Source organism: Danio rerio, chromosome 16, assembly GCF_049306965.1.
Source record: "Danio rerio strain Tuebingen ecotype United States chromosome 16, GRCz12tu, whole genome shotgun sequence".
NCBI classification, from domain to species: domain Eukaryota; kingdom Metazoa; phylum Chordata; class Actinopteri; order Cypriniformes; family Danionidae; genus Danio; species Danio rerio.
In genome coordinates, this window is record NC_133191.1 from 58,672,743 (window position 1) to 58,685,258 (window position 12,516).

The following is a 12,516-nucleotide window of genomic DNA, read 5'->3' on the forward strand; positions in this document are numbered from 1 at the left end:
ATATTACATCAAATATTACATCAATAATATTATACCAAATATTACATCAATAATATTACATCAAATATTACATCAATAATATTATACCAAATATTACATCAAATATTACATCAATAATATTACATCAATAATATTACATCAAATATTACATCAATAATATTACATCAAATATTACATCAATAATATTATACCAAATATTACATCAATAATATTACATCAAATATTACATCAATAATATTATACCAAATATTACATCAATAATATTACATCAAATATTACATCAATAATATTATACCAAATATTACATCAAATATTACATCAAATATTACATCAATAGTATTACATCAAATAATATTACATCAAAAATATTCCATCAATAATATTCCATCAATAATATTTCATCAATAATATTACATTAAATATTACATCAATAATATTACACCAAATAATATTACATTAAATATTACACCAATAATATTACATTAAATATTACATCAATAATATTACATCAATAATATTACATCAAATATTACATCAATAATATTACATCAAATATTACATCAATAATATTATACCAAATATTACATCAATAATATTACATCAAATATTACATCAATAATATTATACCAAATATTACATCAATAATATTACATCAAATATTACATCAATAATATTATACCAAATATTACATCAAATATTACATCAAATATTACATCAATAGTATTACATCAAATAATATTACATCAAAAATATTCCATCAATAATATTCCATCAATAATATTTCATCAATAATATTACATTAAATATTACATCAATAATATTACACCAAATAATATTACATTAAATATTACACCAATAATATTACATTAAATATTACATCAATAATATTACACCAAATAATATTACATTAAATATTACACCAATAATATTACATTGAATATTACATCAATAATATTACATCAATAATATTACATCAAATATTACATCAATAACTTTACACCAAATAATATTACATCAAATATTACATCAAATATTACATCAATAACATTACACCAAATAATATTACATCAAATATTACATCAATAATATTACATCAAAGGGAAAACACGACAATATTTTTTGTTTGTGTATGAAATGCTCCTTAATTTAGGATTTTTAGATATATTTGGACTAAAAACAAGACAAAACCTCTTAAGTTAAAAAAACAGTTTGTTACAGTGTTAGTTTACTGCTTTTTATAATTCAAATAGGATGCACGGGGGCACAGTGGGTAGCACATTCACCTCACAGCGAGAAGGTTGCTAGTTCGAGCCTCGGCTGGGTCAGTTGGCGTTTCTGTGTGGAGTTTGCATGTTCCCCTTGCATTGTGTGGGTTTCTTCTGGGAGCTGCGGTTTCCCCCACAGTCCAAACCCATGCGGTACAGGTCCATTGGGTAAGCTAAATTGGCTGTGTATGGATGTTTCCCAGAGATAAGTTGTGGCTGGAAGGGCATCCCCTGTGTAAAACATATGCTGGACAAGTTGGTGGTTCATTCCGCAGTGGCGACCCCAGAATAATAAAGGGACTAAGCAGAAAAGATAATTAAGCAATAAATATTAATTTGTTTAAGTTAATATTAACCACACTTAATGAGAATGGTGGGCACTAATGAGTCTCCATTTCTGCTGACACATTCGGATGCTCGGCTCACAATTTGGCCTCAACAACATGAAAGCATGGATCATCCTGCCTTGTATCAGTGGTTCAGGCTGGTGGTGGTGGTGTAATGGTGTGGGGGGGATTTTCTTTGGGTCCATTAGTACCAATTGAGCATCAACGCCACAGCCTACCTGAGTATTGCTGCTGACCATGTCCATCCCTTTATGAGCACAGTGTCTCCATCTTCTGATGGCTACTTCCAGCAGGATAACGCAGCATGTCATGAAGCTCAATCATCTCAGACTGGTTTCTTGAACATGACGATGAGTTCACTGTACTCAAATGGCCTCCACAGTCCCCAGAGCTCAATCCAATAGAGCAGCTTTGGGATGTGGTGGCCTCATGGATATGCAGCCGACAAATGCATGATGTCATCATGTCAATATGAAGCAAAATCTCTGAGGAATATTTCCAGTAGCTTGTTAAATCTATAAGACGAAGAATTAAGGCAGTTTTGAAGGCAAAAGGGGGTTCAACCAGGTACTAGTGAGGTGTACCTAATAAAGTGGCCAGTGAGTGTATGTAGGTTTAAAAAAATAATAAAACTAATTTAATTTATTATTTACCTTAAAACAAGCAAAATAATCTGCCAATGGGGTAAGCAAAACACTTTTATTTCAAAGCTTAATCTATTGGCAGATAATTTTGCTTGTTTTAAGGAAAAACTCTTCATTTTGTCAGTGCAGATACTGCTGAGGATTTCTGAGGAAGGACACCATAAAAAATTGATCAAGTCAACCCCCCAAAGATAAACCTGTATGAAACCCTGAATACTGTATGTGACATGTATGATCACTGATCTTTACAGCTTCAGCACAGAGTTCAAACACACACCGATCACCCGCAGTGCGGACGTGATAATTATACACTGAGGGAAAAAAGCTCATTGCGATTTTACGGATGGAGATGGAGATCCACACACAAGCGCAGTGTGGGATTTAACACTCTGACTTTCAGTGTCCGGCTTTGCTGTTTTACAGCCCCTTTACATCACATTTATCTAATCCTGTGTCCAACATTCTGCTTTAGAGACTCACTCAAGGGCAAAACTGGCAGAAGTGTGGAAGTAAGGCTTTCTATGGGAATGCTTGATTCTAATTGGCCGATGAGCATTCTAAGGTGTGCTGTTATTTTCAGATAAACGCACAGCTAAAGTAGTTCCGGCAGGTTTTGAGCACAGTAAAGGACAATAAATATAAATGATTTGAGTGTGTGTGTGTTTATGTGTATCAGTGTCTATGTGATGTGTGTGATTTCTACATACTGCGGTTGGACAATGATACTGAAGGCCTGGTTTTAGAGCACAGTAGTTGATCATACTCACTCCTCCAAAACACCCGAAAGTGACTCAATAATATAGAGATCTAGGTACTGTGCAGACCATGGGAGATGTTCAACTTCACTTTCATGTTCATCAAACTGCTCTGTCACCAGTCTTGTGTGTGTGTATTGCTATGTGTATTGGTGCATTATCATTTTGATACAACCCTAGTAGCAAAGAATTCTGGCCCAGATTTGGCAAAAAGCTGGCACAGCAGGCATTCATCCGGCACTGGCGTACAGCATGTGGGCCAATCATGGCCCGGGTTTGGCAGAGGTGGCACCGTTTTTAAGGCGGCACACAAGATTTGGGCCAGATGAAAAACGTAGTATTTGGCCCAGATTTAAAAATGTGATAAGTGGGCCATGTGAGTTTGGCCAGTCTTGGTCCACATTTAAAACACACTAAAATCATTTTTGAGTAAAGAAAAAAAATTCTACCTATCAGGTCACTTTGAGAAAAGCGTGCCCATAGTGTGCCTAAAGCGCATCACTCCATGGGATTATCAATTTCATTGCAATCGTGACACACCAACCTATCTGGCCCAGTTCATACCCAGTTATGAGTTATTATCTTGGCTGAGACTTGGCCCAGATATGGTCTGTGTTTGGCCCTTGCCTGGAAGCCAGATTTGGTCCAGTCATGTACCGGCAAAACCTGATTGTGTGGGCCAGAGAAATTTTGCTATGTGGGAAGGCACTACCTTCAAGATACAATGTTTGACCCATTGGATTACATGGTCCTCCAGAATAGTTGGGTAGTCCTTTGCAGTGCCCCATCTAGCACCAGTATTGGGCCTAGGGAATGTCATGATATTAAGCCCAAACCATCACTGATCCCCCCGATGCTTCACTCTGGGTATCAGCAGTCTGGGTGGGACGCTTCTTTGGGGCTTCTCCACACTGTAACTCTCCCAGACGTGGGAAACACAGTGAAGGTGAACTCATCAGAGAACAAAAGATGTTTCACATAGCCCACAGCCCAGGATTTCCGCCGCTGGCACCACTGAAATTAGCGTTTGGCACTGGCACGGCTATAGCAGCCAGCTGTGTGTATTGATCCTGTGGAGCTCCAGACCAGCAGTTCTGCTGGAAACAGGAGAGTTGAGCTGCACATTTAATTCTGCACTGAGTCAGGCAGCTGTGGTTATGTGTTTTTTGTTATACAGCGTCATAAAAAATGCTGCTTTATTAATGTGCATATCGCATAGTTTTTTGTAATTGAACTTTTTTTATTTTATTTTGAACTTTTATACCCACACAACATAAAATTTACAATACAAAATCAACATTAAAGAAATAATGTAAACAAAGTATAATAAAAATAAGAGCAAAACAAAAATTTTGGTAAGACAGAATCTTCTCAGACAAAAGTAAATTGTAATAGCCCGTAATTTTTTCCCTATAAACCAGTTTGAATACTGAGATTGTTATTGGATTTCAAATAGGGTCAATTTAAAGGCCAAAAGCTTACCTTTTTTCAGGAACAAATGGCCTGCTGATGTTTTGCGTTTATACTTTACATTAAGCTATTATTCATTCATTCATTCATTCATCTTCTTTTTGGCTCAGTCCCTTTATTATCCAGGGTCGCCACAACGGAATTAACCACCAACTTATCCAGCACATGTTTTACGCAGCGGATGCCCTTGTCAGGGTTCTGCCACTCTGGTCATGTGAACTCTTGTTTTGGTGGCAGAATCCGGACACTAGTCATGTCTAGTCCTGTTGTGCTCGGCTCGAGTTTTCTTGGGTCGAGCACTTGTTTCTGTCTCTGTGTGCGCGCGCATCGTTGTGGGTGTACGCAGAGTGCTCCCGCTTAAAGGCTGATTTATACTTCTGCGTCAAACACCGGCGTATGCTACGGCGCTGACGCATAGCCCTTCGCCGTCGCCGTCACTGACGTGCACCTCTCAAAAAATGTAACTACACGTCGCAACAACGCGTAGCGCAAGCTCTGTGATTGGTCAGCTTGGTAACGCTGACGTGTCTGGGCGGGACCGAGAGCTGCGCGAAAGGCGCGAGCGATTGTTTACAAGTGTGGAGTCCCGTGAAGGAGCTCCGGATGGAAAGTTTTGTTTTGTGTTTACCTCATAGTTAAAGTTGTTGCACGTCCGCTGGTTCCTGCCTCAAAATGAGCGAGTTTGAGCCACTTGTACATCCAGGAAGTGTTCAGGAAAGCAAAACAGAGGCGAAGAAACTCGACACAAAGGAACATTTACATCTCACTGCCAACTAGCGTTTCGGAAGTGTTAATGCAGACCAACAGAGACAGCGCACAGAAGTATAAATGCACAGCTGCGTGCGTTGCCTGCGCCGTGAGTTACGCCGGTCACTTGACGCAGAAGTATAAACCAGGCTTAATGCGCCCGCGCGGGCTTTGCATGCCTCGGACGCGTGCGCTCTTGTACTCGTGTTTGTGTTTTCGTCTGTCAGCAGCGTGGTGTTTCATTCCCAGCGTCTCAGTCTAGTTGGTTTCGGTTTTGGTCGGCGCTGGGATGAAGCATGCACGCTGCGTGTGTGAGCGCTCGGTGAGTGTTTTCATTCATCGTGTGCTCGTGTCTTGCGTCTGTTGTTAAAGCACGTGGCTCTGTGTTTACATTGTGGTCACGTGCTTTTGTCGTGTGCTTCAGTGTTGTGCTTGTGTTGTCATGAACATGCGGTTAATGAGTTCTCTCATTGGCTGCATGTTCTTGTCCTGTTTTATGTGAGCGCATGGCTTGTCTTGTCTCTGTGTCATGCGCTCTCCCGTCTATTGTCTAGTCCCACCCTCCTTGCTTGTGTCAATTTACTTTTGCTTTATAATCCCCTCATGTTTTCTGTTCTGTGCCAGTTCGTTGTCGTTATTTCCATGTCCTGTGAGATCCAGTCCTGTTTGTCCTGCCAGCCCATCCAAGTTTGTTTGAGTGTTTGTTTTATAGTTATGTTTTTCCCCTTCGGGGTGGTTTTTGTTGTCCTTTTTGTTTTATTTTTATTAATAAATACCATCTTCTGTTGCATTTGAGTCCTCGCTCCCTCATCCTTCCTGAAACCCTGACAGCCCTTCCAGCCACAACCCATCTCTGGAAACATTAGGCTATTATTTGTGCATAAAAACACACCGTTTGCTGTAAACTTATATGAGCGATTATATCATTAAATGTGAAGGCGGGCCTTACAATATTTTCCGGGGGAAAAGGGGGGTCTCAGGCAAAAAAGGTTAGGAACCACTGCATTACTGTACTGGCACTCATGTGTGTGTGTGTGTGTGATATTCCAGCCAGTCAGGAGGGCCGAGACTGCAGTTTTGCGGACCCTGCGTTCGTGGTTTACTCGTCTGTGGCCTCGTTTTACGTGCCGTTCATCGTGACGCTGCTGGTGTATGTGCAGATCTGTGTGGTTCTGCGCAGACGAGGCCGGCGCACCGCTCCCACACGCAGACGAGCAGCAAACACAGAGCCGGCGGACGCTCAGAGGTCACGCAAGGTCAATCACTGTCACCAGTTATTCACAGATAAATATACAACGCTTTCGTTTCACTTTATTAGTAATGCTGCAGCGGGATTAATAATGATGTTAATAATGAAAACCTGCACATTTCCGTGTATATACTGTATGAAATATGTGTTTGTGTGTGTCAGAATAAGTGCACTCATCCTGAAGATGTGAAGCTGTGCACTTTAATACTGAAGCCTCCTGCAGCCGCTCCACAGCGCAAGAAAGTGGTAAAACCTCTGTGTGTGTGTGTGTGTGTGTGTGTGTGTGTGTGTGTGTGTTATTCACATATACTGTATGTGTTTCCCACCTGTATGTGTGTGTGTGTGTGTGTGGTTTTTGCTCTTGTGTTTTTTGCTTATGTGTGTGCTTTGTGTGTATGTATGTGTGTTTCTCATATATGTGTGTGTGTTTGTTTTTTGTGTTGTGTGTGTGTGCTTTTCTTATGTGTGTGTGTTAAGTGTTTATAATTTGTATGTTTGTTTCTCCTGTGTATTTTTTATTTATGTGTGTGTGTGTGTCTGTGTTTTCATATACGTGTCTGTATGTGTTTTTCTCGTGCGTGTGTGTTTGATTCACATGTGTTTTTGTCATATGTGTGTGTTTTTTGTGTGTGTGTGTGTGTATGTGTGTGTGTGTCACGTGTGTTTTTCTCATATGTATGTTTTTTCATGTGTGCTTGCGTGTGTATGTGTATCACGTGTGTTTTTCTTATATGTGTGTGTTTTTCCATGTGTCTGTGTGTGTTTCTTGCGTGTGTATGTATATCATGTGTAATTTTCTCATATGTGTGTGTTTTTCATGTGTGTGTGTGTTTCTTGCGTGTGTATGTGTATCATGTGTAATTTTCTCATATGTGTGTGTTTTTTCATGTGTCTGTGTGTTTCTTGCGTGTGTATCTGTATCGTGTGATTTTCTCATATGTGTGTGTGTTGTGTGTTTTTTCATGTGTGTGTGTGTGTTTCTTGCATGTGTATGTGTATCATGTGTGAATTTGTCATATGTGTGTGTGTGTGTGTGTGTGTGTGAGTGTTTCTATATGTGTGTGTTTTTCGTTTGTGCGTGCGTTTATGTGTGTGTGCTTGTGTGTGTTTCTATATGTGTGTGTTTCTTGCGTGTGTGTTTCTCATATATGTGTGTATGTGTTTTCATTTGTGTGTGTATTTATTTCTATAATGTGTGTGTGTGTGTGTGTGTGTGTGTGTGTGTGTTTTAACGTGTGTTTTCCTCATATATGTGTTTGTGTGTGTGTGTGTGTGTATTTTTCTCATATGTGTGTTGTGTGTATGCATTTTTTGTTGTGTGTGTGTGTGTGTTTGTTTCTTGTGTGTTACTTTTGCTCATTTGTGTGTGATTTTTCTTGTGTGTGTGTGTGTGTGTTCCTCATATGTGTGTGTGTGTCAGACGCTGGTGAAGGAGGCTGTGGTTCACCCTCTGGCTGTGGAGCCTGTGTGTTCTCTCAGCGCAGACAGAGAGCAGACACAGACGCAGCCGTCTGGAAGAGCCAAACTCTCGTTGTCTGTGGCCCCGTGTGCAGGTCAGTCGGGCCCTGGACCCCGCAGAGACACACTGCAGGAGAAAACACACACAGAGAAACACGCCGCGGCTAAAGAGAGAGTGCGAGGACGACTGTCACAGCAGAAGGAGAGGAAAGCCACGCAGATGCTGGCCATCGTCTTAGGTAAATCCACACTGTAAACAGTTCCCTGTTGCTTTAAAGGACTCCTATTTGACCCCGCTTACAAGATGTAAGATCAGTCTTACGTGTCTCCAGAGTGTGCCAGAAGAGGTTTCAGCTCAACACATCGATCAGGTCATTGATTATACGCTGCTGAAAATGTCAATTCTGGGCTCAGTGGAGAGTGTAGCTGTTTTTGCAGCCTGTGCCTTTAAATGCAAATGAGCTGGTTTCTCTCCACCCACTTTTCCCACAGGCGTGTGTTTCTCCTGTGTTATGTCAGATAAACAGCAGTCAGTGAGTTGAGAGTCAAAATACTGAGTAAGTTTATGTGATGTGTTTGTGCTGGAGTTTATTCAAGCCTTTCTGAAATGACGAGTCACACACTAATGCATTACAAAGTTTGCAGTACACACTAGAGCTGCACGATTCTGGCTAAAATGACAGTCGCGATTTTTTTTTGCTTAAAATAATGATCACGATTTTTTCACGATTCTGTAGATATAAAATAAAGGTATGGTAAATACAAACATATGGCACAACATTGATAATAATATGTGTAGGTCTACTGGTTTCTATAAATGATTTTATTCTACTTATAATAATTCTGATGTTGAATTATTATGGTTAAGATATATGCTTGCAATCTGTCATATTACACAAATGTATTCACTGGTAAAATCAGACATTTGCCATTATTAGATTATATTCAACAATATATAGGCTGGAATGCCTCCACCACTCTTCAGATACGTTGTCCGCGCACACCCCCACCGCTGTTCATATACGTCGCGCACCATCACCGCCACCAAGAGAGTGGTGGAAAAAACAATGACATCTGCTAAGAATGCTGGAACAGCATTCAGACAGGCGATTCTTACAGATTTGAACAGGCAAAACAAATCACCGAGGCGATCGGCACATTTATAGCTGTGCAAATGAGAGATCCTAATCGGTAGTGGAAATTTCAGGTTTTAAGAAAATGTTAAATGTAATAGAGCCCCGTTACATTATTCTTTGATAAGCCCATTTCAGTCAGATAATTCCTGCTTTCAGATCAACTGAAGCAGGTGATCAAATCAAGCAGATCTGTGCTGTCAGAGGAAAAGGTGGACACTCATCTTTCTGAAAATAAAAAATCACTTAAAAATAGATTGAAACTGAGCTCCATATAAAAACTAAATTTTTCTTTTCTTTTATTTGTTTAACTGATACAATGTTATATTTATTTTTTTATAAGCAGCTTTTTGGTTTCGAGTATAAAGAAGGATTTGTTTTATTTGCTGCTAAGCAGAAACCCCGGAAGTATAGCTCTATCTGTCACGATTACCAGCGATCGTCTTTTAGAAGATCGCTGGTTTGCACTAACTATTACCATGGACTACAAATCCGCCATTGCTGGACTACATTTTCATACATGCACTCCGGTCACACACACACATGCTTCCTCATCTAGACCGATTGCTCTCGACACCTGAGGATTGTCAGAGACTGATTGCAGACACTACTTAAGCCACACAATCACCCTTTCACTCTGCCGAGTCTTGTTTATCAGTAGATGATATTACATATACACATATACCTGACAAAGATGACATATACCTGTTTGCACCTGTATTGACCATTGCTTGCCTGACTTCGATTAAACCTGCATATTGGATCTTACCCCAGTTGTGTGTGTCATCCCCCGACCTTACACTATCACTGTATAAAGAAAAAACAATATCAATCTTTTATGATGTTAGTTTTATTACATAAAAATTAAATCAGAGAAATCCTCTGGCTTTTTTCTTTTTTTGCTGTATCAAAAACGTAGCGAACCGTGATTTTTGTGAACCGTTACACCCGTAATATATATATTACTAAATATATATATTATTTTATATTATATATATATAACTGGATTTGAATGATAATCTCTTTATTATTAATGTGCATGCTGAAGTTTGAGGACATTCAGGTTAAATGTTAACTTTATATTAGAGGCTCATTTGCAGTCCTGAAGTGTTTTCTGCAGGATTGTAGTTTCAGCATGAGTTCTGCTGTAGAGCTTCATTTTCAGCCTCCTTGTTCTTTTAGAGCTGATCTTTAAGCTTAAGCGTGTGCGACATCATAAACTTTAATTATTCAGCGGATCCCTCAGATCCTGTAATGTGATTGGACGAGCAGCGGTCAGAATGCTGATATTCAGCAGTTCTTCAACAGCGCTTCATCACACACACACATATTCACATTTTCAGAAGCACCGTTAGACTGCAGATAAACCACAGTACAGACTAGTTTCTATAAGGTTGTCATTGTTTTTTACAGGCCTTTTTTAACTTAAAAAAATATATTTTAAGTGATGTTTATTAGTATTTTTATGCAGCATTTCACACCAACACTGTAAAAATTGTATTATTGTTTTTTTATTGCCCTTTTTCACTTCTGCACTGCAAAAATGTCAAAATTGTGTATTTTGGTATTTTTATATGCACATTTTAACACTATAAAAATGTATTTTCATAATTTATTTTTATTTTATTTGCGATTTTTGCACTTTCAAAATTAATTTTCATAACAATTTTATTTTATTTGCACATTTTAGCACTTAAAAATATATATATATTTTTAATTTATTTACTTTTATTTAATATGTTTAATATATTTATTTTATATATATATATATATATTTTTTTTTATTATTTACTTTAAATTTAATTATTTTAAATTAATTTAATTATTTTAAATTAATTTAATTTGCGCTGTGGTGGCGCAGTGGGTAGCGATGTTGCCTCACAGCAAAAAGATCGCTGGTTCGAGCCTCAGCTGGGGTCAGTTGGTGTTTCTGTGTGGAGTTTGCATGTTCTCCCTGTGTTGGCGTGAGTTTCCTTCAGGTGCTCCAGTTTCCCCCACAGTCCAAACACATGCGCTGTAGGGGAATTGATTAAATAAATTGGCTGTAGTGTATGAGTGTGTGTGTGTGAATGAGAGTGTATGGGTGTTTCCCAGTACTAAGTTGTGGCTGGAAGGGTATCTGCCGTGTAAAACATATGCTGGAATAGTTGGCAGTTTATTCCACTGTGGTTAATCCTGATAATCAGAGACTAAGCTGAAGGAAAATGAGTGAATTTTAATAATTGAGATTTGTATTTTATTAATATTTTAAATGTAGTTGTATAATTTACTCTACAAAAAAAAGACTGTGTATAGAGTTTGTACATTTCTAATTCAAATATAAACTAATGCTGAAAACTTTAAATAAACACCTAAACTGTAAACAGTGTGTGTTGTTTTCCTCCCTCAGGAGTGTTCATCATCTGCTGGCTGCCGTTTTTCCTCACTCATGTGCTGAAGGCTCACTGCGGCAGCTGCTGCATCTCTCCATCGCTCTACAGCGCCGTCACCTGGCTGGGTTATCTGAACAGCGCCGTCAACCCAGTCATTTACACCACCTTCAACATCGAGTTCCGCAAGGCCTTCATCAAGATCCTGCACTGTTGAACACACACACACACACACACACACACAAACATATGCAAACACACACACACAGACACACAGACACACACACATTGGGCCAGTTTAATAATCTCTGCATATTTAATGATGTGTGTATTGAGGATTTCAGGCAGTGTTTATAATGGGAGCTGGAGCTGCTGTCAGATGTGCTGATACTGCACTAGTTCAGTCCAGGAGGAATAAACATTTCTCTGCCAATGAGTCTGAATCACACCGTATGCTGTAAATAACATCATGTTAATATGCAATAACATGATGTAAATATGATGCGTCGTCTCTTTCATCAAGAGTTTGACCAGAACTCGTGTATCAGCACGAAGCAGCTCCGCCAGAACAAAAAAAAGTAGACATTTAAATAAAGAAATAAATGCTTACAAGTTATATTAGTAGTTACATTTGAACAGATTTTGTAATATAATCAGTAATTTTTGGGATATTTAATTTATTTAAACCATCAGCTTTGTATAAAAATGTCAAATGTGGCATTCGGCATATAATAGTACATGAAATAAAACGTTTTATCTATTTTATTTTAACATTTATTTATTTGCAAGTAACATTTTTTTCTTTCATAACCATGAACTGCAAACTATTGTCATTTTCAACACAAATATCTTAACATTCGTTTGGTTTAACTTCATTTTAAGCTTGCTTTTGTGCTGTTACACGTTCTGTATATGCAAATTTACAGCGTTTACTCTTTCTAGATGTTGTTGGAACAAGAAATGAATGTTTACTTGTCAGCAAAATTATTCTGTTTAAAAAGGGTGGAGCTTCACTTTCAGCCCCTCCTCTTTGGACATCATGGGCGGGGCTTGATGTAAAGCTCCTCCTATCTTGACAT

General features: G+C 38.5%; 1 protein-coding gene across 2 annotated transcripts in view; it reads left to right on the forward strand.

Annotated features, from left to right (window-relative positions):
- The window catches only part of drd2l (dopamine receptor D2 like), a 49,462-nt gene extending 37,150 nt beyond the window's left edge, over window positions 1-12,312 (forward strand). The window contains exons 6-9 of one of the 2 annotated variants that reach the window (XM_068213911.2): window positions 6,279-6,484; window positions 6,640-6,723; window positions 7,898-8,174; window positions 11,458-12,312. In XM_068213911.2, coding sequence (XP_068070012.2) covers window positions 6,279-6,484; window positions 6,640-6,723; window positions 7,898-8,174; window positions 11,458-11,654 — 764 coding nt within the window. In that variant the 3' untranslated portion in view covers window positions 11,655-12,312. 2 annotated transcript variants of the gene reach the window in all.
- Window positions 12,313-12,516: the final 204 nt, after the last annotated feature.